Source organism: Pipistrellus kuhlii, unplaced genomic scaffold (genome assembly GCF_014108245.1).
Source record: "Pipistrellus kuhlii isolate mPipKuh1 unplaced genomic scaffold, mPipKuh1.p scaffold_m20_p_50, whole genome shotgun sequence".
In the NCBI taxonomy this organism is placed as follows: domain Eukaryota; kingdom Metazoa; phylum Chordata; class Mammalia; order Chiroptera; family Vespertilionidae; genus Pipistrellus; species Pipistrellus kuhlii.
This window is the reverse complement of record NW_023425552.1, coordinates 2052612-2080364: the sequence shown is the minus strand read 5'-3', so window position 1 is coordinate 2080364 and position 27753 is coordinate 2052612. Positions and strand designations below refer to the sequence as shown.

At 43.8% G+C, this 27753-nt stretch overlaps 1 protein-coding gene across 2 annotated transcripts in view; it reads right to left on the bottom strand.

Moving 5' to 3' along the window:
- ETFA (electron transfer flavoprotein subunit alpha) overlaps positions 1 to 27753 on the bottom strand; it is a 50309-nt gene that overhangs the window by 9265 nt on the left and 13291 nt on the right. For both annotated transcript variants that reach the window (XM_036415619.2, XM_036415618.2), the window contains 8 exons: positions 23288 to 23434; positions 20415 to 20496; positions 20234 to 20316; positions 19215 to 19314; positions 17461 to 17571; positions 16156 to 16257; positions 15189 to 15257; positions 14006 to 14088 (listed from right to left, as the gene is read on the bottom strand). In XM_036415619.2, coding sequence (XP_036271512.1) covers positions 14006 to 14088; positions 15189 to 15257; positions 16156 to 16257; positions 17461 to 17571; positions 19215 to 19314; positions 20234 to 20316; positions 20415 to 20496; positions 23288 to 23434 — 777 coding nt within the window. The remainder of the gene's footprint in view (positions 1 to 14005; positions 14089 to 15188; positions 15258 to 16155; positions 16258 to 17460; positions 17572 to 19214; positions 19315 to 20233; positions 20317 to 20414; positions 20497 to 23287; positions 23435 to 27753) is intronic.

The window sequence follows — 27753 nt, the reverse complement described above, 5'->3', positions numbered from 1 at the left end:
ATGAGGACATGAAAAGAGATCAACTAGAATTAATAAGGAGTCAACAAGAAATGATAAGGGATCAACAAGAAATGATAAGGGATCAACAAGAAATAAAGAATACATTGTCTGAAATAAAAAATATTTTACAGAGTCCTAAAAACAGAAGGGAAGATCGCAAGAATCAAGTCAAAGATTTGGAACATAAAGAGCCAGAAGACACTCCTCCACAGAAGCTAGAAGGCAAGAGAATCCAGAAAATTGAAGATAATGTAAGAAACCTCTGGGACAACTTCAAGCGAACCAACATCAGAATTATGGGGGTCCCAGAAGATGAGAGAGAGCGAGATATCGAAAACATACTGAAAGAAATAGTGACAGAAAACTTCCCCCACCTGATGAAAGAATTAGACTTACAAGTCCAGGAAGCGCACAGAACTCCAAACAAAAGGAATCCAAAGAGGACCACACCGAGACACATCATTATTAAAATTCCAAGAGCAAAAGACAAAGAGAGAATATTAAAAGAAGCAAGAGCAAAGCAGGTAGTTACCTATAAAGGAGCACCTATATGATTGTCAGCTGACTTCTCAACAGAAACCATGCAGGCCAGAAGGGAATGGCAAGAAATATTCAAGGTGATGAATAGCAAGAACCTACAGCCAAAAATACTCTATCCAGCAAAGCTATCACTCAGAATCGAAGGCCAGATAAAGAGCTTCACTAATAAAAAAAAGCTAAAGGAGTTCATCACCACCAAACCAGAATTATATGAATTGCTGAAAGGGGTTCTTTCAGAAGAGAAAGTAAACGAAGATAAAAAATTATGAACAACAAATACGTAACTATCAACAAGTGAATCTAAAAACCAAGGAAATTAAAAAAATCTGATGAACAATATTAACAGTTGAATATAATAGAATCAGAGGTATGGAAGGGGAGTGAACTGACGATTCTTGGGGAAAAGGGGAGAGGGGGGCGTGGGAAGAGACTGAACATAAACTGTGCACCTATGGATGAGGACAATGGGGAGAGGGGAAAGGGCAGAGGGTGGGGTGGGAACCTAGTGGAGGAGAGCAATGGTGGGGGGGGGAAAGGAACATTTGTAATAATATGAACAATAAAAACTTATTAAAAATAAATAAATAAATAAATAAATAAATAAATAAAGTTCAGAGATCCAATGTTATGTTCTCAAAAACAATACCTAAGCCGAAACCGGTGTGGCTCAGTGGATAGAGCGTCGGCCTGCGGACTGAAGGGTCCCGGGTTCGATTCCAGTCAAGGGCATGCATCTTGGTTGTGGGCACATCCCCAGTGGGGGGTGTGCAGGAGGCAGCTGGTCTATGTTTCTCTCTCATTGATGTTTCTAGCTCTCCATCCCTCTCTTCCTCTCTGTAAAAAATCAATTAAAAAAAAAAAATATATATATATAGAAACAAAATGGCAAGCGCTCTCTCAACCTTGCTTACCCAAAAGACTACAGAGGCATAACCTCCAACAGCAACTGTTCCAGCTAAAACGTAACACACACACAGGACAACTGCCAGTTAGGAGTTAAATGGAATTTATCAGAGCAAATAATGAATGTCTTTTGAGGAGCAGATTAACCTAACTATATTGTCTAATTATTGCAAGCTCCTGCGCGTTAATATTGCTATATGTCATCTTGCTGCTCATTTGAAAGGACAGATTGTTTCTCACGTTTGCCAAAACGGGTCTGAGTCCCTTTTCTTTCTGGAAGAGGCCCCAGGATGCAAAGCACAGTGAGCTCACGGCCGAGAGCGCCCTCCTGTGCCGCCCCCTCCCAGGCAGGGCCAGGGCTGCTCTGAGCTTTTCTCAAAGGGACGTGCCCACGCTTCGGTCTGAAGCTCAGAGTCAGTCCCATCCATCAAACTGCACTCCTGGCGAGGACAGCACTCAAGACCGCACATTAGTCACCAGTCAGGCGAGCTGTCTCAGGGATGCCAGCAACCACACTGTACTTTACATACATGACGGCAATATGACAATCACTCACAGGAATGGATATTGTCCCCAGCATATAGATGAGAAGGCACAGCCTCAGGCGGGGTGAGTGAGCTGTCTGAGGATATATACACGTAGTAAAAGGCAGGATTCTTAACCCAAGTTTTTTATTTTAAAGTCAGTCCTTTCTCTACTATATATACCACAATAGCTCATATTGTGACAGCATTGGTAGCTCTCATTAAAGTCACTCGTCTGTTAAAAGTCTAGTATGCATATTTATCTAGGGAAAAACCTCTGGTTTATATATAAAAAGTATCATCAGTTCTAGCTACCACTAGCCGCTGGCCCATGTTACTAAAGCACCCGGTGGTCCACTGTCTGGCTCCTCCTGCTGGACAGGGCCACACGCTCCACCCCGCAGGCTTCTCTCTGCCCGTCTCTGACGGCGGGACACGTCTCACCAGGCTCCACACGTGCACCGGCGACACGGCCGTCACTGGTGGGACTCAGAAGAAGCCAGACTTGCCGAAACCGGTGTGGCTCAGTGGATAGAGCGTCGGTCTGCGGACTGAAAGGTCCCAGGTTCAATTCGGTCAAGGGCATGGACCTTGGTTGCGGGAACACCCCCAGTAGGGGGTGTGCAGGAGGCAGCTGATTGATGTTTCTCTCTCATTGATGTTTCTAACTGTCTATTCCTCTCCCTTCCTCTCTGTAAAAAGTCAATAAAATATATTTATGAACCAAAGATAACATCCGAAGTCAGAGATACAACTAATTTTTAGCAAATGAGTTTTAACTCCAGCACAACCGACCCCGCTGACCACCTGCAGCCTCTCCAGTCCCGGCGGCTGCACTGCAGGCCCGGCCACCAGCCACAATCACTCGGAGACGCCAGCCCGCACAGCGCTGCTCTCCGTCCTCGTGGGACCAGAACATCAACTGCTCTCAGCTAAATGCACTCACATATGAATATTTCAGTACAATTTAATGCTTCTACAGCAAACCCAGAGGAATAAAGCATCAATTTGTGAACACGGTTCTCGGGGAGTTAAAAGCCAGGCTGGGTAATGCAGGGTGAAAAGGACCATCCATCTGGACCTTTTTAGCGAGTCAGACAGCAGTCCCAGCTGTATACAGATAACTCGATCCAGTTTGTTCCTACACAGACGATCAAACATGAGTGAGTTTTCAAAAAAGAACCCCGGGATCAACATGTCTTGTGTTGATAAATTCTCCCAAAATGGCTTCTTCATCTAGTAGCTACCTGCTTCCTATCAGCATTATAAATGATTAATAATCTATTAGTGACACACCAAAATGTAGGCAAAGAAACCTACTGTCACGAAGCAGCAGCATTACATGTGAAACCCCCTCCATGGCACTCAGTAACACGCTCCATCATGCCTGCAGCATGCTTCTCAGCCTGCTGGTTAGGAAGGAAGGTTCCCGCAGGCAATCCAGGAATAATGTAACCTGGGAACTGCCCCTCGCCAGCCTTACAGCCATTCTAACTCTAATCAGGGCATAAAGCTGACATCGTATTAAGCTCAACGAATATTAATGTGCTAACGACATCCAATGACATGGTCAGACATCAGTTAAAGAAGTAAGAATTCAGCAGTATCTGTTCATTATTTCAAAAGAAAAATAAAGCCTCTTAGCAAATGAGGATTTGTAATAGTAACTGCTGGGCATCATTTAAGGGTTTTACAACTATCAATTCATCAAAACTTCATAAGTACCAAACGAAACAGTGAGTTTTTTTATTTTTTTATTTCAGACATGAAGGGAGAGGGAGAGAAAGATAAAAACATCAATGATGTAGTCTTGATAGGTTTTACATTTTAGTTATTTGTGCTACAATATGATTGCTTTAGGTTCATTACATGTTATGCAATTTTACCATGAGCTGAACTGCCAATAAGAATTTTTGTTAACACTTTAGGAACAGCTTTTTGTACAGGACTATCAATTTTTCTAGAATATTCGCTTATTTCAATTAGCCAATTTAATTTCCTCTGAGAAATTGACTACTTTTCGACTGTCAAACTCAACACTCTAACAACAACTTTATTTTACTACATTATAAAATTTCCAAAAGCCTCCTAGTAGTTAAATTTAAAAAGTGGGTAATAGTGGGAAAATATCACGCAAGGAAAAATATCCTGTGAGTAAATTACATCTAGAAAATTTGTACTTTAGAAAATTAACTTTCATGTGAAATGCTAACAGCAAAATACCCATGAAAAACACATATGGTGCCAAAAGAAGCCAGAGGAAAATCATTTGGGGAAAAAAAGAAAAAGGATCCAAAGTCAAATTTATAGAAAATATCCCTTTATTAACTTTTGGTCGAGAATATGTTTGTATATTTTCAGAAAACAACTCCGAGACCATGTGGATGCCTGTAATAGAGAGGAATTGACAGGAGTGCCCTTGCCATGAAGACAGAAGAGAAGGAGTCCAGAGATGGAAGATGCTGACATCGCCTCGCCATACCAGCAGACAGCAGCTGTGTGTCGCTGACGGATGCCCAGGACCAAACCAGAGACGGTCGGACCTGCATCACCACCATTTGTCCACCAACCAGATCTGAAATACCATGGCTGACATGTACACATAAGGAATTGTTTGACATTGATATTGGGTCTCAAAAGAACTGTTGGCCCAGAAAGGAACTTACTGAAATATGGTAGCAACCATACTTTGGTAAAAACTGCTGTTTGAATTTTAATCCCACTATTCTGATTTTGACTTTCGCTTACTTGCTTAAACAATAAAGTAGTTACAGGAGATTCCCAGGACTCAGTAGCTTCAAGGGTAGAAACTATAGATAACCTTTAGAGATTAACTTCTGAGTTCTGCTTCTGTATTATCGGCAAGATAGGGCCACATGCCAATGTTCCCAGCCTTTAGAATTTAGAACTAAGGGAAATTCCTGGGTTTGGACCTTTAGAAAGACTGGCCTACACCTGGATCAGTGCGGTTGTGTGGACTCCACCTGCATGTGGTGCTCTTGCGACCATCCTGGCCAGTTTTTCAATAAATCCTTGCCTGCTTTTTTGAATCAATCATCAGCCTCCGGTGGTCTTATTTTGAACCCAGGGTTTGACCCCACTCACTACAGACGGATTCATTTGCCTCTCAGCATAACCATTATGGCTTGTCTCAGTTTCGGTTCTTAATAAGGGTATTTCTTGAATCACATGATCTCACGCATCTCAGGGAATTAATGAGCAACATAAACTGATGAAAAACAGACCCAGAGACAGAGAAGCAGCGGTCAGACTGTCAAACCGCAGAGGGAAGGTAGGGAAGGGTGTGGATAAGGGGGAGAGATCAACCAAAGGACTGGTGTGCATGCATAGGAGCCTAACCAGCGGTCATGGACAAGAGGAGGGGGATGGGGGGATACGTGGGGAGGGGTTTGGGATGGATGTGTCAGCCATAACTGACACAGTAAGAAAATTACACAAAATTTCATTATTCCCAAACAGTGTATGTATAACCTCAAGAGAATCTACAGAAAAATAGGAGTATATACATATCAACTGCATTCCTATTACCTTTATAAATTGTGATGCCATCTAAATAAACGGAGAAATAAAATCATGGCCACAGACAGAAGACTAAATACTGCAAAGATGTTGACTCTCCCCAAATTCACTGATACATCCAATGTTCCTCACTTGAATTTTTGCTATTTGAGTATTATTGCAACTTGTCCTTTTAAACACAGAAGTCACTATCAAATGAAAGAAAAAGCTATAATGAGTTTGCATGAGAGCACTTATGTGCACATGTGTGAGAGAGACTGTGGTCCACTCAGCAACTGGATCTCAGCGGCTTCCCTGACAGGACCGTCTTCTGTTCACACCGCATAACCACAGTGTTAAGCAGCCCAAAGTCAGCCAGTTTGAGATTTTAAAATGTCACTGCTTCATCTGAGGTTTCAAATGATTGACAGCACGTGCTTCTGGAGTCCCAGGAGCCGGGCAGGGAACACTGTCCAACACCTCTGGGCAGCTGACTCAGCCCCTTCAGCAGGTCCCGCCCACAGAAAATCATTGTTTTTAAATGGCCTTGGTTATTAGCTAAGAGTTATTTGCAGCCCTATCCATTTTGGCTCTGTGGATAGAGCGTTGGCCTGTGGACTCAAGGGTCCCAGGTTTGATTCCGGTCAGAGGCATGTGCCTTGGTTGCGGGTACATACCCAGTGGGCAGTGTGCAGGAGGCAGCTGATGGATGTTTCTCTCTCATCGATGTTTCTGGCTCTCTATCCCTCTCCTTTCCTTCCTATAAAAATTAATAAAATATATTTTAAAAGATTAAAAAAAAATTACTTGCATTCATCATGTATGTTTAGTGTATTTTCTCACTGTTTATTCACTTCACACTGTTTAAAGCGCTGTAGAATAGCTGCTATGCCCTCTCACTGCGTTCTGTCTAGAAACATACCAACTAATGACAAATGTGAAACAGCTAGGAACCTGGTGTCTTAAGAGCTTCATATTATGCAGAAAATGCCAGAGGATTCTTACAAAAGTACTTATGTGGGGGGCTGGCTTTAGCTCAGCAGTTCCTTCGACAGCAAAAGTACTTATGTGGGAGACTTTATCATTGAGGGGAGATTATTTTAGGTTTTTTTGGATTTATTGGGAACTAACTACAAGCTTTATCTTTTAAAATAATAAGATGCAGCTGAAACCAGTTTGGCTCAGTGGACAGAGCATCGGTCTGCGGACCGGGGGGTCCCGGGTTCAATTCCAGTTGGGGGCATGTGCATTGGTTGTGGGCACGTCCCCAGTTGGGGGTGTGCAGGAGGCAGCTGGTCGATGATTCTCTCTCATCGATGTTTCTGGCTATCTATCCCTCTTCCTTCCTCTCTGTGAAAAATCAATAAAATATATATTTAAAAATAAATAAATAAAATAAAATAAGAAGATGCAGATTTGGGTTATCAGAAGCTTTAGTATCTACGGAGCTTCAGGAGTGACTAAACTTGCTACATCTCCAATCCAATCCAACTGTGGAGCTTGACGAACTAATTCTAAAACTGCAGAGAAGGGCTGAGAGCCACGCTCAACTAGGAAACTTTATTATAAAGCTCTATGTATAGCGTGTTACAGGGACACATACACAGCTGCTGACAGGACACAACAGGGCCCAGAAATAGACGTGTGTGTGTGTGTGTGTGTGGTGTGTGTGTGTGTGTGTGTGTGTGTGTGTAAACTTGGTATGTGGAGGCATGAGGGGGAAAAACTGAGTGCCTACTTAACACCACACATGAAAATCATATCAAGTAATTATAACCCAAAATTTAAAAGGCAAAGCTTTACAGGTGAATATTGTTATACCCTCATCTTGAGAAAGATTCCTTAAACAAGACACAAAAAGTATATAACAAAAAGAAAAAAAAATACTTCAACTACAAGGAAAGCTTCTCCTTATCAAAAAGATAAGAGTAAAGAAATGGAAAAGACAACTGTAAACTGTTTATGTGTAAACAATACATAACCAACGAATGATTAGCATCCAACATTGATAAAAAGAACTTCCAAGAATTGATAAGAAAAAGATAACTCAATAGAAAAATGAGCAAAAAAAAAAAAAATGTATGAACAGGAAATTCAGAGGGAAAAATCCATAAATGGACACTCAGCTTGGGAAAAGATCAGGAAAAAGCAAACAACAACGAACATGCGAGACCTTGTGCCCATCAGACTGCCAAACCCTTTTAAAAAAACTGGTGGCCCAGAGTGTGTGGCTCAGTGGTTGAGCACCAACCTGTGAATCAGGAAGTCATGGTTCTATTCCTGGTCAGGGCACGTGCCCAGGAATGGGGCTGCAGGAGGCAGCTGACAGATGTTTCTCTCTTGGATGTTTCTTACTCTCTATCCCTTTCCCTTCCTCTCTGTAAACAAATCAATAAAATATATTTTATAAAGAGAACTCATACAACTGAATAGCAAAATAATAACAATAGTAATAATAATCCTGTTTACGAATGGGAAGACACACAGATGGCCAAGAGGCACATGAAAAGGTCTCCACGTCACTCAATCTTCAGGGGAATACAAATCAAAACCACACACAGTACTCTTACTGCTTTTCAACTTTTGCAAGTTTGAAATTATTTCCAAATAAAAAGTTAATTAACAAATAGAAGAACGAAGTCTTTGTGCAACATAAGCTATAGCCTGGTGGTTCCATATCACTGGGTTAGAATTTTTTTTTTAAAATATATTTTATTGATTTTGTACAGAGAGGAAGGGAGAGAGATAAAGAGTTAGAAACATCGATGAGAGAGAGTCATCGATCAGCTGCCTCTTGCACACCCCCTACTGGGGATATGCCCGCAACCAAGGTACATGCCCTTGACCGGAATCGAACCCGGGACCCTTCAGTCCCCAAGCCGACACTCTATCCATTGAGCCAAACCGGTCTCGGCAGAATTTTTTTTTTAATAATATATTTTATTGATTTTTTACAGAGAGGAAGAGAGAGGGATAGAGAGTTAGAAACATTGATGAGAGAGAATCATCGATCAGCTGCCTCCTGTACATCCCCACTGGGGATGTGCCCACAACCAAGGTACATACCCTTGACCGGAATCAAACCTGGGACCTTTCAGTCTGCAGGCCAACGCTCCATCCACTGAGCCAAACCGGTTTCGGCTGGGTTGGAATTCTTAAAGGGTGTATAAACCCATAAACATTCCAGGAAATGTTCCATATACACATGTTCAGTGATCTTCTGAATGTGTGTGTAAACTGCTGTGAATGACAAAATAGAAATGTATTTAAAAGTGTAACTGGCCCTGCAGGGCCAGTGTGGCTCAGTGGCTAAAGAGGCAGCTCGTGCACCACAAGGTCAGTGGTGTGATTCCCAGGCAAGGGCACATGCCTGGGTTGCAGGTTTGATCCCCGGCCTTGCATTGATGTTTCTCTCTCTCTCTCTCTCTCTCTCTCTCTCTCTCTCTCTTTTCCCCCGCTCCCTTCCTCCCTCCCACTCTCTCTAAAAATCAATAGGAAAAATATCGTCAGGCGAGGATTAACAAAAAGTGTAACCAAATTCATAGAACCTTTTGGATATTGTTTTCTCAAAATTTTGACAATAAAAGGAAAATTATTTTGTGAGTATAATGAAATGTTTCCCCTTACTTGAAAAAAACAGGGAACTTCTTACTATTTGCGATGATGCTTTCAGAACTGTTACAAGAGGTTTCTAGCAGAGAACACAGATCCAAATTTAATGAAGACAAATGGAAGTACTGTGCTCCGTCTTAAACACAAAGAAACCCTGCGTTACTAGCAGACAAGGGAGACGGCTCAATAGCAGGTGGTAAAGGCCGGGGGAGAGGAGACGGAGCTTCCGATGTCCACACGTGTAAACACGTCAACGGTGCATGTGGCCGCCAAGAACCGAACGCACTATTTAGCAGCATTAATTAAAGTATTATTTAGGAGGTAATAATCCACACCTGCACTAGTCAGAACAATGGGAAGTGATGCATTCGATTCTGGGCCTCGGGACTCCTGCCCACAGCCCTGAGGGACTCCTGTTGGACAGACCCCCTGTGGGGAGCACTGAAATACAGCCGGTGCCTGTTTAAGGGCTGAAACCCACCGACCCTGGCAGCACGGGAGAGGCCAGAGTTTCACGGGCAGGAAGGCAGGAGGCAGCTCACCACACACCTCTACTTGTTCCCAATCGGAAAGCAGCCATGTGGGACAGAAACCTGCCGTCCTATCAGTTGAGGAAGCACACCGAGACAGTACCTGTGGCTGGAAAGCAAGGGAGGAAATCCTAGACAGAAGCACAAACTGCTCAGAACTAGGGGTGGTGCCTGCATTAGACGTGTGTGTGTGTGTGTGTGTGTGTGTGTGTGTGTGTGTGGTGCCCCGAGGCCATCCGGCAAGGACTGAGAGAGAAGGCGGAGTCTGGAGTCTTATTTCTGCCAAGTTAACTGCCTGCCAAAATTAAAACGTAATATTCTCAACAGGAACATAACAGCATCCACAGTCTCTACCTGTTACTCAATGTCTATAACCCGGAAGTACTAGGACAGCGATGCTCAGATATGGTCTGCACATCCTGGGAGCCCAAGACCCCTTCGGGTGGCTCCCAGGCCAGGACTTCCACAGTGACATCCGGTGTCCCTGCTCCTCTCTGTACACCACCATGGGCTCTCCCAGCAACCGCAGGACCTGCGAGGAAACCATCACTCTGGTAACTACAGAATGTACCTGTGTTTTTGTGTTTCCTGAAAACTTTTAAGATAACAGGCCTTTTAATGTAAAGGTGAATGTTTAGAGAGATTAACTCAGTTGTTCTCAGTACAGTAATGGTGCTTTTAAAGTTATAACTGCTATCAGGTCTTTAACCCTATCATCCAATAAACTGACATCTGAAATCCCAAAGGTTTCCTTGTTCGCACAAGCAAACACAACACTTGTTGTCTTGGATGGCAATAACACTTAATTTTTGAAAACTTTATATATTTTAAATTTTAAGGCTATTATTTTTTAAACTTTTTAAAAAATATATATATTTTATTGATTTTTCATAGAGAAGAAGAGAGAGAGATAGAGAGTTAGAAACATCGATCGATGAGAGAATCATCGATCAGCTGCCTCTTTTACACCCCCACCGGGGATGTGCCCGCAACCAAGGTCCATGCCCTTGACCGGAATCGAACCCGGGACCTTTCAGTCCGCAGGCTGACGCTCTATCCACTGAGCCAAACCGGTTTCGGCTATTTTTTAAACTTTTTAATGTTTTTATTGATCTCAGAGGGAAAGGGAAAGGGAAAGATATAAAAACATCAATGATGAGAGAGAATCATGGATCGGCTGCCTCCTGCACACCCCCTCACTGGGGATGGAGCCCACAACCTGGGCGTGTGCCCTGACCGGGAATCAAACTGTGACCTCCTGGTTCAAACATTGAGCCCTGCAGCTGAGCTGAATGTTTTATTTTTCACACAGACACGCTGAGTTTAAAAGCCAAAAATTATTTATTTTAGCTTTTCAGACCAGAAAGCAAAAAGTCAATTCTGAGAAAATAATAGAAAGTTTTTTGCTGCCAAGGACAAAGTTTGAGCTTTTAGGTGGTAATTAGAATTCTAAAAAACTTGTATCCGTGAATATGAGCTTTAAAACATCTTTTAATAAGACAAGTGTGAAATATGATAGCAACATACTTGGGTAAAAACTGCTGTTTGAATTTTAACCTCACTATTCTGACTTTGACCTTCGCTTACTTGCTTAAACAATAGGGTAGTTACAGGAAACTGATTCCCATTGACTCAGTAGCTTCAGGAGTAGAATCTATAGATAACCTTTATAGATTAACCTCTGAGTTCTGCTTCTGTATTATCGGCAAGATAGGGCCACATGCCAATGTTCCCAGCCTTTAGAATTTAGAAAAAAGGGAAATTCCTGAGGTTTGAATCTTTAAGAAGACTGGCCTACACCTGGAACAGTGTGGTTGGTCGTGTGGAGTCCACCTGTGTGTGGTCCTGGCCAGTTTTTCAATAAATCCTTGCCTGCTTTTTTTTTTTTTTTTTTTTTAATCAACCATCAGCCTCCGGTGGTCTTATTTTGAACCCACGGTTCGACCCCACAACAAAGTGGTGCTATTAGTAAATGTGATTTTTTGATAGTGATAAAATATGGTCAACATCTGGGAGATGTGCCAACTCAGCAAACGGTTATTTTCTAAATAGACAATGCATGATGTTGCGAGATGGCAAAAGACCCACTCAAAGTGCCACACAGACCAATGGGGTTAGTGGGAGAGAACGGAAGCTCATTGCAGCTTCAGAATCCACGGGAAATAACCTTTCCGAAATGACTGCCTGTCAAGTTCTGACGTGACGTTCAAGAACTATACCTACCATTTTCTGAAAAGGCTATTAAAATACTCCTTTCTCCAATGGTGTTTTCCTTGAACTAAAACACACAATCCAAAAATTTCCCTAAAACCACAAAAGACCCTGAATAGCCTCAGAAAACCTGACCAAGAAAAACAAAGTGGAGGTCACACTACCTAATATCAAACTATACCACAAGGCCATAGTAATCAAAACGACATGGTATTGCATAAAAACAGACTCACAGAACAACGGAACAGAATACAGAGCCCAGAAATAAACCCACACCTATGTGGTCAATAACAGATAACAAAGGAGGGGAAAGCATACTGGGGTATAAAAGACAGTCTATTTATAAATGGTATTGGGAATACTGAACAAATGCATGCCAAAAAATGAAACCAGACCACCTTCTTACATCATATACAAGAATAAACTCAAAATTTTTTAAAAATATATTTTATTGATTTTTTTTTTTTTTTTTACAGAGAGGAAGGGAGAGAGATGGAAGGGAGAGAGATGGAGAGCTAGAAACATTGATGAGAGAGAAACATCGACCAGCTGCCTCTTGCATACCCCCTAACGGGGATGTGCCCGCAGCCAATGTACATGCCCTTGACCGGAATCGAACCTGGGACCTTTCAGTCCACAGACCGACGCTCTACCACTGAGCCAAACCAGCTTCGGCAGAACAAACTCAAATTGATTAGAGACTTAAATATAAAACTTGAAACCATAAAAATCCTAAAAGAAACCATAGGCAATAATATCTCTGACATTTCCCTTAGCAATATTTTTTCTGATATATTTCTCCTCTGGCAAGGAAAACAAACAAGATAAGCACATGGGGGTGCATCAAACTAAAAAGTGTCTTCACACAAAGGACACCAAACACACAGACAACCTACTGACTGGGGAAGCTATTCGCCAATGGAACATTCAAAATTTAATAAGACAGAAAATGAGCAGGGAAGCCCCAGCATGGGGAAAATATTCCCAGTGCATGTATGTAACAAAGAACTTGTACATGGGTTATGTATGTAACTCCTACAAAGAGATAAGACAAAGCATCCAATTTTAAAATGGGCAAAAGACTGAACAGGCAGTTAAAAACGAATTTCCAAGAAAATACTTACCATTTGACTATTGGGAAATTTTGAACAGGGCACTGAGGTGAGAGATTTTTAATGGCTGTGACAATACAGGTTTTCCACTATCAAAGTATGTTCTAAGGAAACTTCCAAATGGCATAAAACTAAGCAACTGCCATAGATGCATATGGGTAACTTTGTGCGAGTTTCCAGACCCTCCTCACTCCACGGTAACAAACCAGACCAGTGACAATGGAGCCAGAAGTAACCCACATGGCAGTGAACACAGAGCCACACTCGCTGGCAGGCAACCACAGCCTCTGTAACTGCACAACAAACACTGAATACGATTCTCGCTTTTCCCCCTTTCCCCACAAAAGTCAGATTTCTTTGTTAAGCGAAACGGAATAGTAACATAGGACTTTCGTGAAAGCAAAGTGGCTTGACGCAAACTTTCAAAAAGCAGGAGATACCAGTATCTTGTTTTAAAATACATTAAGACCACTCATTTCCCTCCACACGATAAATATTTAAAGTGGCTGAGAATCTTACTCACTGAAAACTTGTATCATCTAAGACAGTGGCTGGCAAACTGCGGCTCTGTTGACTAATGAGTTTGCCGACCACTGATCTAAGAAACGTGATGATCATTACGTATTTTACTGACTCAACTGTGAAACCAAAGCTTTTCTTTTGTGAGTTTTGGACAGGTTTAACTGAGGCACTTCCTGGTATCACTTATTTGTAAGTGATTATTACTATAGACTCATTATTTTTGTTGATTTTATAATATATAGCTTTATAGCAAATGAATGGCAATGTGAACTTATAAAGCCCATTTAACCAATTTTATATTTCATGTTGAGTTCTTTAAAAAATCTGAAAAGCAATGGTGGGTTTAAGGACAGCCAAGCATATACTGGTCCTGGAAATCCAGACCCTGTGAGGAACGCATTCACCATGGTAACGGCTAGCTGCTTAAGCACACAGACCAGGACACAAATCACTGAGGTGAGTGTTCACCACATGCACACAGGTCCAAGCCCCACGTACCTCTGCAGAGCGTATATTTGATCGCAATACTCACTGGTGCTACTATTTTTCCTGTCTGTCCGACTTGCATGTCGTTGGGAACAAAGCCAGCGTCAACAGCAGCACGAGAAGCACCAACTGAAGGGGGGAGGGGAGATGGTCATTTTTTTTAGTCTAGTTGGGATATCACTGATAATTATTAAAAAAACCAACACTGATACAGTACAGTTAGACATTTATTTTATTAAGATCTTACGTCATCCACTCCTTACTCTATCAAGCCCCTTTATTTCTCAATGGTTTTCAGCTTCTGGGTCACTGTCACTTTCTCAAATACTAGTCTTCACTCTTGGAAATTTCAACGCCCTGGATTCTCAGTCCCTTAAATGGCTCTCCTCCAGTTACCTTGTGTGTGTGTGTGTGTGTGTGTGTGTGTGTGTGTCCCGCTACCTCAGCCACACCCATGGCCACAGACCCCGCCTTCCCGTTACCAACATCCCCTGACAGCTTCCATCTCCGCCGTCTTTCTGTGATCCCCTCTTCCTACCTGACTTCCTTCAGGACCTAACGCCAACAATCCTCTGACCTCGCTGGGACCCACAATTCTATTCCCTGTCTCTCTCTCCTCCTATGTTCTATCTTGTCTATAAATGATTAAATTCAATTTTAAAATAACATTAAATGTCCATTTCAATTGGTATAAGAGATTTATGTAGACCACCAATAAAGAGGAAAACAAGGGCATTCCTGAATCTGAAGTAGGCACTGACGCTAATATTTAAATTCTCTTCAAAATGGGAGAAACTACTAAGATTTGGCCAATTAAGTGTTGCATAAATAATAAAAAAGAGTGGAGACGCCCACTCCTTGCTGAATGCTATGCCATTAACTTGGAGACTAGCCAAAACCAGTTTGGCTCAGTGGATAGAGCATCAGCCTGCGGACTGAAAGGTCCTGGGTTCAATTCTGTTCAAGGGCATGTACCTTGGTTGCGGGCACATCCCCAGTAGGAGGTGTGCAGGAGGCAGCTGATAAGATGTCTCTCTCTCATCAATGTTTCTAACTCTCTATCCCTCTCTCTTCCTCTCCGTAAAAAAAAATAATAATAATAATAATTTGGAGACTAAAAGAAACTGTTTCAGAGAGAAACTTAAACACTGGAAACAGTAAAATAATTTTCAGGCTATAAATAAATGAAATAATAAAAAGATTTCCAATGTAATTGGAAACAACCTTACCTGCAGCGTGCAGTTGATCAGCCAAATCGTATAACAACTTAAAGTTCTCTCCGCTCTTCAAACCCCGACCTCATTAAAAAAGAAAACAAAGAGGCAAATATAAACTCCATTCCACAACCATTTTGCAACTTCGTATACCTGAGCAATCTTCAAATTTCCTAATGGTCACTTTAAGCACGCCCCTCCCTGGTGATGACCTATACTTCCGTAAGGCATTCACACTGTGATGAACTAACCAGTTAACTAACGGTACAATCGACCTTTCAATCAGTCCTCCCGCTAGAACAAAAACTCTTACCCAATAATCACTTCTTGAATAAATAAGGGATAAAATGAGTTGGCTACATCTTTTCAAAATGTTAAGTTATTGCCTCTCAATGCCTCTTGTCAGTGCAAGGCTGTCTGGAAGCTTACTTCTTTTGTTTGATGTTCACTTTGGAAAGATTTTAAAATCGTAGCAGACTGTATGAAACAGGTGTGTTTTTCTACCAACGGGAGCATGATATACAAAAAGAAGCAAGCTTGTGCAGCATTAACAGCGTTGATATTAAACGTGAAGAACCTTCCAGAGTCTTGCATAGAGAAGGACCGTGTAAAACACAGCAAGTGAGACAAAGTGGTGTGAAGGGTGAGAATCACCACACGCCTGAGATTCCCCCAGTTCTTCCTATGACTCACAAGCCAGCCACACGCTTCAGAATAACGTGGAAGTCAGGCAACACAAGATCCTCAGTTGTCCAGTGATGTTGATAAGCTCTGTACTATTTACAACAGGAAGCCCAGATGGGGTATTAAGCCCATGATTTCATTTTCCTAATTGGTAAAACGGAAATAATACAACTTACCTACTTCTCACATTTGAAAAAAAAAAAAAAATCTGTGCTCCTCTAAAATAAACATCAATAAAATCAAAGTATTTGAACTTGACGTCATCTTTTAAGATCGATGCATCAGAAATCTCACTTACCACCAGATACCACCACTTTGGCGCCAGTTAGCTCGGGTCGATCACTTTTGGTTAATTTCTGGTCCAGCCACTCTGATATCCCCACCGGGGAAGGACTCGATGCTACATACAATGACATATGTAACACAACAGTGACTACGAATTCAAGTTGTACAACCACAGTTTTTAAGAGAAACACACACAGAATCCCATGAAATGTAAGTTTGTTGATTACTGTACATTTGGGGGGCTCCACTTATTCTCCAATTTTTTGAAAGACTAAAGGGACTAGCCTCTAGCCTTTCCCTCATTAGCTGTGTGCCTTTTGAGAAGTCAGCTGATTCCGAGTTTATCTATAAAACTGCAATAACCCTGTCTATGCAGTTCACATTAGACACTGTCTGTTAAAGTGTAGCACTGGCCACACATCTGCTGTTACATTCTTCCATTATGGAGGACCTCCAAGTATCACAGCAGGAACAGTGAGAGGAGACAAAAATCTTAACATCCGCCAAAACCGGTGTGGCCCAGTGGACAGAGCGTCGGCCTGCGGACTGAAGGGTCCCGGGTTCGATTCCAGTCAAGGACATGTACCTTGGTTGCGGGCATATCCCCAGTAGTGGATGTGCAAGAGGCAGCTGATGGATGATTCTCTCTCATCGATGTTTCTAACTATTTATCCCTCTCTCTTCCTCTCTGCAAAAAACGAATAAATTTAAAAAAAAAAAAATCTTAACATCCACGTAGCATACTAATCTTTTTTTTTTTTTTTTTTTTTTTTTTTTTGATTAAGCATGCTAGAATTTATTACAGATTCGAATCTGGACTCAAACCATGGCTGACGCAGCAGCCAGTAAACACCCAGGTAAGAGCCCCGATGGAGGGGCAGTCCCTCCAGAGCGCTCACACAAAAACACAGACAAACACACACCTACCGCGGCCAGTCAGGCTCTTCGGAATGGGGGTCCCTCATGGTCCTGGCTGGGGATTCCAGTCATGATCCCCAAGGACCACCAGGGAGCCGAGTCCGATGCAATAAACAAAAGAGCTATCTCCATGCTAGCATGGGCTATCCCACTCATGCCGGCAGCATGGCGGAAGAGCGTAGCATACTAATCTTATGGGCCCTGTCTCTCCCACCCCTTCGATCTACCAAAGCAGCTATCCTTGTACCAAATCTGATATGAAAAAGATGTTACAAACATCTCTTACTTTTGTGTAAGACTAGGAGTGTCACTGCAAGTTCTCTGCATTAGCAGTTTAACCAGAGCCCATCTCTTATGCTCCTCTCTGAAGAGAAAAACAAGAAACACAAACAAAACTCACCCTTTTCAGAGCTGGCGCTGCCTCCACTTGTTGCTGCAGCTTCAAAAGCTGTCCCTCGGACAGAAAACACCTTCACTTTTTCGTCACACTTCACTGTACATAAAGCATTTCCTGAAATACAGGTTTTTGTTTAAAAAACAACAACCAGGAACGATAACAAAGAAGTATTCCTTTGGTTCAGGATTTCTTCACAAACACCGGGCAGAAAGAAGTGCGGCCACGTGTCTCCTGCCTCTCCTAAGAGCAGGGGGAAAGGCCTAACGCTGAAGAAACCTATCAGAACGAGTGTGTTTAACCGTGAATATATTTAAAGACAGGACACCATGCTGACCTGCTTAGAAGCAACTACCCTGTTCCCCCGAAAATAAGACAGAGTCTTATATTAATTTTTTTCTCCCAAAGATGCGCTAGGTCTTATTTTCAGGGGGTGTCTTATCTTTCCATGCGCTAGGTCTTATTTTCGGAGGATGTCTTATTTTCGGGGAAACACGGTCATTGAAACAGGGAAACCACACGGATACGGCACACGTTTCCTACAAGGAGTGTAAAGAAAAGCCTCATCCCCCAGAAACTACCCGATCAGTAGCCGCACAGTGTGAGCTGCAACCCCTGAGGAATGAAGTGCTCTGCGCGCGAAGGGAGGAGAGAAGTGGGAAGATGGCAGGGCATGAAGAACAGGAAGCGTGGCCCTGGCCAGGGTGGCTCAGCTGGTTGGCCATCTTCCCATGCACCGAAGGGCTGCTGGTTCGGCTCCCGGTCGGGGCACATGCCTGGGGTTGTGGGCTGCATCCCCGTCGTGGGCATGCAGGAGGCAGCCAAGCAATGCTGCCCTCTCGCATGGATGTTTTCCTCCCTTCCTCTCCATTCCTCTCTCTAAAAACCAGTGGAAATATTTTTGAAAAGAAGAGTAAGAAGTGTGATAGGGATTTTAAAAGGTTTTGGGACTTTTCTTAGGAATTAGCAATCACATTAAGAATGACCTAAGCCAAAACCGGTTTGGCTCAGTGGATAGAGCGTCGGCCTGCGGAAGGGTCCAAGGTTCGATTCCGGTCAAGGGCATGTACCTTGGTTGCGGGCACATCCCCAGTGGGAGGTGTGCAGGAGACACCTGATGGATGATTCTCTCTTATCGATGTTTCTAACTCTCTATCCCTCTCTCTTCCTCTCTGTAAAAAATCAATAAAATATATATTTTTAAAAAATCAATAAAATATTATTTTTAAAAAAGTCCTAAAATACTCCCCCTCAAACACTACTAAAGATTAAAGGTCTGATGGAGAGTGACCTTTTATCTTGAAACACACAACTCCAACCAGAAAAAACTCACAGCCCAGGGTGCTTAGCCCAACGTCAATCAACCAGAGACACTGAAATGAATTTCTTAGCACAGACGGAAATGGAAGGGAAGCAGCAAAGAAGACTGAAAATGCTATTTAAAAAAAAAAAAGAACAATAAAGGAGGTGTTGCTTTTCCAGGTGTCACTTACACCTGTACTGAATTCTCACTGACACTGGAGACACCTCCCTCAGTAAGCTGAATGACCAGGAAGGAAAGACCTGTGCTCTGATCTGTCAGAGAATGTCCTGTCCTGGTCTAGCTACAATGCGAAGATGCTTCTCAGGAACCTTTAAGATGGTCCATTCAAAGCACGTGTATGATTTTTCAAAAAAAAATTAAAAAAAAAATCCTGACTTCCAGATGAATTCCTGCCTGTAAAATTTACAAACATTTAACATTTCTGTAAATTACCCACCTGCATAAATAGTCCTCACAAACGTGTCAGGTGACTTGATTGCAATGATGTCAGAAATTGGGGCGACATCAAGTTTGGCTGCTATTCTGGGCAGAAGGTTCTAAAAGCAAAACAAGCAGTAAGTTATACACACACGTGCCGATTAATGGCTACAAACTGCCAGCGATAACCTTCTCTAAATGCATATTCTATAGAAATTTTAATCCAAATATTTTACATTTCACATATGCCTTTAGACACAATTTCAAGTACAACTTTTATACAGTCTTTGTATTAAATAAGAGTCTATCATGACTCTAACTACATTAAAAAATTATGAGTTTTACATGTTAATAAACCACCTTAACAAGTTGAATTACAAGATGATATCTGCTTTAATGAACATCACTTACAAAGTGTGACAGTTATGCATCACTGAGTTTAGATGAGAAAAAACAAAAAAATATTTAGAAGAATAGTAAAATTCTCAAATTAAGAATATATTTGTTGCCGAGACTGATTTGGCTAAGTGCATAGAGCATCGGTCTGTGGACTGAGGGGTCCCAGGTTCGATTCCGGTCAAGGGCATGTGCACTGGTTGCGGGCACATCCCCAGTGGGGGTGTATAGGAGGCAGCTGGTCGATGTTTCTCTCCCATCGACATTTCTAGCTCTCTGTCCCTCTTCCTTCCTTTCTGTGGAAAATCAATAAAATATATATAAAAAAAGAATATATTTATTGCCGAAACTGGTTTGGCCCAGTGGATAGAGCGTCGGCCTGTGGACTGAAAGGTCCCGGGTTCAATTCCGGTCAAGGGCATGTTCCTTGGCTGCGGGCACATCCCCAGTAGGTGTGCAGGAGGCAGCTGATGGATGTTTCTCTCTCATCGATGTTTCTAACTCTCTATCCCTCTCTCTTCCTCTCTGTTAAAAAAAAAGAAGAAAGCCAAGATGAGCTATGGAGATGAAGTCTGATGTGGTTTCCGCACAATAAAACCTAACCCCTCTGAGTGGCACCAAAGCCCGCCCTCGCCCTCTCACCTTCCCGAAGGCGGACGCTCCCACGCAGATGTGGGTGTAATTGAACTGCTTCTGAGTTGCCAAAACCAACGGTGTCAGCTCCTCTGAGAATCAAACACATCTGATCAATAGATTTCCTAATATTTCCACGGCATACATTCATCAGTGAGACATTACGTTCTTGCCCACCGGAAACGCCTACCTGGAAGCAGGCCCTTGTACGCATCGTGCTGAGCCACCAGGACTTTGGCTACACCGGCTACTTTGCAGAGGTCTTGTGCCACCTGGGATTAAAAGTTGTTCATTATCCATGTTATGGAAAGATGCAAACAGCAACCACCACAAGCATCAACAGAGCCCAAGTCCTTAAAGGGCAGTTGTAAGAATCCTTATCAGAGAGATGTATACCCTTTAACAAAGAAAATCTATGTCGATTGATCTTTCTTTTTTTTTTTAATATATTTTATTGATTTTTAACAGAGAGAAAAGGAGATAGATAGAGAGCTAGAAACGTCGATGAGAGAGAAACATCGGCCAGTTACCTCTTGCACACCCCCTACCGGGGATGTGCCCACAACCAAGGTACGTGCCCTTGACTGGAATCGAACCTGGGACCTTTCAGTCCGCAGGTCGACGCTCTATCCACTGAGCCACACCGGTTTCGGCTCAGGTTCTCTTTGTCTCTCACAGTAACAACTGCAGACTCAGGGCTCCTAGGGGCATGGAACAGAACCAGCCACAGTGGTCACAGCCACAGCCCTTACGTGGCAATGGTAACCTGCTGATAGGAAAATCAGTGAATGTGGCAAGACCGAAGTCTTCAATCAGTCCATTCACTAGCAGCCACCGAGGTGCTGCCCATTCACATTATTTATCTATCGTGAATATATAGGTTTTAATTCCTCTTGTCTTGTTTGGATCAGGATGGGGCTCTGCCTTTGGACCACTCAGGCTTCCCTACAGAGGCAGCTGGAAGGCCCGTCTCTCGGTCTCTGAAATGACAGCACGGCTGGCTTCCGCTGGAACGGAACACGGCAGTCCTGCTCTGTCTGTGTCTGCTCACTGGCCTCCGTGCTGACTCACTGATGAGCAGGCATAAAAGGCTGTGCCTCCTGCCCCCTCAAAGGAGGTGAGGCGGGGAGAGGGTGCTGTGCGCAAGATCCTCTGCCGAATCAAGCACCGCTGGCAGGGCAGCCGCCCTGTTCTGGCAAACTGCCTCTCTATTCCCAGCTGCCGCTGCTACAGAGAATCACCTGCTGCCGCCGATGCACGGCCACATCCGCCAGCTCAGACCGGAGTTCCGCCCGGGCTCCTGGCAGTCTCCTCACACAGGCACGGCCTGGCTTTCTTTAAGAACTGAACATGACAGGACAATACAATTGTAACGGAGCAGAAAATGATGTCTGCTCTGGTTTCTCTCAAAATAGTGTAAAAAAGGAATCTCATTTCAGACAACACCAGTGTGGCTCAGTGGATAGAGCATTGGCCTGCGGACTGAAGGGTCTCGGGTTCGATTCCGATCAGGGGCATGTGCCTTGGTTGCGGGCACATCCCGGGTGGGGGGTGTGCAGGAGGCAGCTGATCAATGATTCTCTCTCATCGATGTTTCCACCTCTTTATCCCTCTGTCTTCCTCTCTGTAAAAAATCAATAAAATTTATTTATTTTTTAAAAAATCTCATTTCAAATATTTCAACATGATATTAGAACAATTACTTAAAATCACAGCAAATAAGCAATCGAACCCTGGACTTGGAAATCTGAAACCCGGGCAACCAAAAAAGACAGCACAGTCCTCTCTCCACACACTGGCCCGGGGGCTGGTCTCGCCTCCATAGGTTCGGTATAAGGTTTGTCAGCAGGCTTCAGGAAAAGAAATCCCCATTTAACCCAGGCCGCTTGAGACGTTCTTTTAAGATACAGGGTCGCCGAAACCGGTGTGGTTCAGTGGATAGAGCGTCGGCCTGCGGACTAAAAAGTCCCAAGTTCGATTCCGGTCAAGGGCATGTACCTTGGTTGCGGGCACATCCCCAGTGGGGGGTGTGCAAGAGGCAGCTGGTCGATGTTTCTCTCTCATTGACGTTTCTAACTCTCTGTCCATCTCTCTTCCTCTCTGTGTAAAATCAATAAAAATATATTAAAAAAAGAAAAGATACAGGGTCAGCCGAAACCGGTGTGGCTCAGTGGATAGAGCGTTGGCCTACGGACTGAAGGGTCCCGGGTTCGATTCCGGTCAAGGGCATGTGTCTTGGTTGTGAGCACATCTCCAATAGGGGGTGTGCAGGAGGCAGCTGATCGATGTTTCTAATTCTCTATCCCTCTCCCTTCCTCTCTATAAAAAATCAATAAAATATATATTTAAAAAAAAAAAAGTAGGGGGCAAAAAAAAAATCATTAAAAAAAAAAAAAGTAAATTTCTGTCAAGGAACTGTCTCCTCCAAAAGCTGTTCTCTAAGTCCCAGCCCCGACCACACCCTCCACGCCCCGAGTGGGGTGGGAGGGCCCCCCTCCCGGAAGCCCAGCCGCATGGGCGGCATTGAAGCACAATCTGATCTGCACCGCGGCCGTGGCCAGACCCTGCCCACCAGGAGGGGGCGGCCGCTGTCTTATTCCCACAACCAAAACGAAGGACGGCTTTTCACACCAACTGTCACCCGGAAAGCACAGTGCTGCTCCCATTTGAGTTCCCACACCAACTAAAGGAGCACGCCTGGTGCTCTGTCCAGATTTACCACTTTCAGGAATTAAAAGCAATTAGCAAGTATATTCATCACCACAAAAAAGGAATCGGCAATTAACCTCGAAGGGGACTCAAACATTATCCTTCTCCTTGGTACCTGAGGGCACGCGATGGTGCCAGGGGAACTAAATCAAGCATTTTCCCTCGTTTCAAAAGATGAAATGCTTAGCGGGCAAACTTGGTTTCTTCGCGCCTGGTAATGGTGTGACACTGGCCATTTAGTGAGGATCAGAGCCCAGTTTGGATTACGGTCCTCCCCATAATTCTCCGCGGCCGTCTGTCCCAGTCCCTTGATGGAGATTAGATTTGCTATGATCGACCTTAAAAATGTCTCACCTTGTCACATTTGGTTCCGGCTATTAAGCAGGACACGTCACCGCCCAGGCGTGTGGCTGCCGTGATGGTGTTTAAGGTAATGGGTGCTATGGCATCGTTGGCGTGCTCAGCGATCACCAGCGTGCTCTGAAATCGAAGCAATGTGGCCTGAGAGAGGGAGAGAATGGAAAAGGATCTTACAAAACACGTTTTTTTTTTTACTGATTGTTAAGCACGTGTGCTTTAAAGAAAATGTACACAATATTCAGTTCCTAAATGTATTTATAAAAACACTCAGTAGCAAACACTAGACTATTGTGTCTACCGCTCTATTACTAATATTCATAACTAATAAAGACAAAAATGCAAAAATTAGTATTCTACTGTTAGGAAATTTTGAGAATTACTTCAAAATAGTTTTCTCATTAACCTATGTTCCATGAGAAACTCAATGTACATATAAACAAAATCCTTAAGCAGAACATGTTAGTATCAAAGTAGGGAACAAACTACTACCAATTACACTCACGGTCAAAAAGAAAAAAATAGGCATTTAAGGCCCTTTTCCAGCTCAATAGTCCAATAACCCTAAAATCTTCAAAAAGTACAATAACAACAAAAGATGTAAAAAGTACAGCTCCATTACTGAAAAGGTTCTTAAGCAGAAGTCACTGTTATTTTACCATATGCACCATTCAAGGGTCCTCTTTCTTAGGGAAAAAAAGAGCCAGAATCTTAAATATTTAAAGATAATGATTGCAGCCGAAACCGGTTTAGCTCAATGGATAGAGCATCGGCTTGGGGACTGAAGGGTCCCGGGTTCGATTCCGGTCAGGGGCATGTGCCTTGGTTGCAGGCATATCCCCAGTAGGGGGTGTGCAAGAGGCAACTGATCGAAGACTTTCTCTCTCATCGATGTTTCTAACTCTCTATCTCCCTCCCTTCCTCTCTGTACAAAATCAATAAAATATTTAAATAAATAAATAAATAAATAAATAAAATAAAAATAATGATTGTAATACTTAATAAGGTAACTACCCAGAAAAGAGTCCCTATCTCTTCAAGACACTGCTACTGAGCCCTGGCCAGTGTGCTCAATGGTTAGAGTGTCAACCTGCACAACAAAGGGTCTCGAGTTCAATTCCTAGTTCAGGGCATGTGCCAGGTGCAGGTTTGATCCCTGGTACGTGCCCTTGGTCGGCGCACACAGGAGACAACCAATCGATGGATCTCTCTCCCATCAATGTTTCTCTCTCCTCCTCCCTCCCTCCTTCCCACTCTCTCTGAGAAAGCAATGAAAAAAACATCCTCCGTGAGGATTAACAAAACAACAAAACCACCCGCAGCGCTGCTGTGTGAACGAAGGCTAATTCCTGTGGATGGTGTCACTGCACATTCTGGGGCCTCAGAGCCGCCGGCAATGGTGCTGGCTCTTTCTCTCCACCGCCACGGCCGCCCTGCTGTCTGCTCCCTCCTCAGAAGGGAGCCTCGCATCCTGGCACCAAGAAAACTGAAGCCATCAGGAAGGGCCTGCGTCCCTCCCTCCGGACACCCAGCACAGAAACTCTGCACCACGCAGACAGCTGTCAAATCACAAGAGCCCCCAGTGTGCTTTTACTTATTTTTATTTTTTTTAATATATATTTTATTGATTTTTTACAGAGAGGCAAAGAAAGGGATAGAGAGTTAGAAACATCGATGAGAGAGAGTCATCGGTCAGCTGCCTCTTGCACACCTCCTACTGGGGATGTGCCCGCAACCAAGGTCCATGCCCTTGACCGGAATCGAACCCAGGACCCTTCAGTCCGCAGGCCGACGCTCTATCCACTGAGCCACCCCGGTTTCGGCCCCAGCGTGCTTTTAGAGAACGTATCTAGACTACGGACAAGACTGAGTTTCGCAAAGTAAAGCATGACACGCGCTCCCCCTTCCTTCCCGCACCAGCCACGCCCGGAGTTAGGTGAGGCCTGGGAGACACAGGCCCCCTCGCCACCGAGCGGCACAGACGCTGCGGGGCTCACAGGGAATTTGCTGCAAACGGGCCGAGCTGACAGTCCCTCTGAGGTCGCCCGCGGTCACCTCCGAGGCTGGGGCCAGGGGTCACGGTGCGCTCTCAGAGCCAGGCTCCTTGAGGATAAGGCCGTTACGCATCAGCTCTGCTGCCTCCTCCTTTTCCCCTTCATGCTCCGCAACACTGTACCCAATCGTCGACCTTAACGGCTTTGACGCTGCTTTCGCTTTTCATCCTTTGGAAGCGACCTTCAGGCGCTCCTTCGGACACTTTATAATATAAATTTTATTGATTTTTTACAGAGAGGAAGGGAGAGGGATAGAGAGCTAGAAATGTCAATGAGAGAGAAACATCGACCAGCTGCCTCTTGCACACCCCCTGCCGGGGATGTGCCTGCAACCAAGGTACATGCCCCTGACCGGAATCGAACCCGGGACCTTTCAGTCCCCAAACCGACGCTCTATCCATTGAGCCAAACCGGTCTTGGCGGAAATAGTAAGAATAATTCTAACCTATCTTTAAAAAGTAAGTGGGGCCAAAACCGGTTTGGCTCAGTGGATAGAGCGTCGGCCTGCAGACTGAAAGGTTCCGGGTTCGATTCCGGTCAAGGGCATGTACCTTGGTTGCGGGCACATCCCCAGTGGGGGGCATGCAGGAGGCAGCTGATGGATGTTTCTCTCTCATCGATGTTTCTAACTCTCTATCCTTCTCCCTTCCTCTCTGTAAAAAATCAATTAAAAAAAAAAATATATATATATATATAAAGTAAGTGGGGTATGGTGAGGAGGGGATGCGTAGGAGGGTCTTTGCTCCTTCACTTGAAAATTTAGAAGCAGGAATAACCGATAGTCTCTTCAAGCTCTACTGAAAAGATGAATATATCACCTGTCTATCTTTTAACCTATCTACTTTGTAATAAAATACATCGTACATTCCTGTACTTAAACTAAATAACTTACTTAAACCTTTCATAACGAAACATGGTAACCTGTACTCATAAGTAGAAATGTCATATGACATTGATTCTAATATTAAAAGCACAGTTAATTCACTTCCCTTTAAAAACAGACAAGACCCTTAGCAGACACACTGGCAGGCAGCAGCATCTTATGGAATTCACCTTGTGCAATAAATCTTTCTAGAACCGCATCAAAATGGGCTCTCTTTCTTTTCAAGAGAAACTGAAATCTGCATGTGAATTATAGAGTTCGATCTCATCCATCAGCACTAAGCCCTGGACTCTGAAAGCCGCTGGGTTCCTTCAGAAGTTTCAGGACGGACACGCCTTCCGTCGGGCACTGAGCACAGGCACAGGGACACGCCGACGACCTTGAAAACTGTTGCCTCACTCTCCACAGAACGTGTCTCTTTGGTATTCTACTAGCCAACAAATTAATTCCAAACGCAAACGAGTAAAAGAACAGGAATAACTCAGACTGCTATTCCTGCAAGAATGCTAACTAATAGCAGTGCTGCCTCTGTTCCTCTCCTGGAAAAGGCCACCTTCCTTAGCAGGTGACAGACACTGAGCAACCCTCAAGGTGAAGGACTCTGCTCAAGGGCACAAAGAAGTCAGCCCTGGCAATGAACTTAGTACCAAGGACGAGTCACTCAGCTTACAGTCTAACGGTTGAAGGTGTTTCCTTTTTTCTTTTTTAATAATTGTGGTAGAAAAAAAAAATTCCCCATCTTAACCATTCTAAGTGTACAGCTCAGTGGTGTTAAGTTTCAAGAGTGGGGATTTCGGACACACTAGTTTGACTTTAGGACATTTATAACAATCTATAACAGTCTTTCCCAAACTTCTGACATATGTGTACCCCTTCTATAATTTTCATAACGCTGAGGACACCCCGTACTCATGAGAACGTAAAATCAGGCGCAGCTAAGTACGGGGCAGTGCGTATCCCCACCAAACTTCGGTGCAACACGTACCCCCACCAGACTCTTCCCGCACCCCTGGGGGTACGCGTACCACACTTTGGGAAACACTGATCTATAACAATAAAAGCGTAATACGCTAATTAGACCGGACGATCTTCCCGATTAAGCTGGGGCTGCGAGGGAAGCCAGTGCCGGCACCCGGGGAAGGCAGGCCTGTTCTTGCACGAATTTCATGCATCGGGCCTCTAGTCGTAAATATAAGGACACAGGGGCCAGAGGGAAGGGGCTCCATGTTAGAACACGGGACAACTGGAGCTTCTAACATTTTAAGCGTAATAACGGTGTCACCTACTAAGTAAAACGGGGACCCGCACGTCCATAAATGCACGCACACATGAGCAGGAAGGAGATGCTCCTCCTTAGAATAAGAGGCTGGAATGCGCAGCAGAAGCCGGTTTGGATCAGTGGGTCTGCAGACTGAAGGGTCCCGGGTTCGATTCCGGTCAAGGGCATGTACATTGGTTGCGGGCACATCCCCGGTGAGGGGCATTACGGGGGGTGCGGGAGGCAGCTGGGAACTCACACACACAGC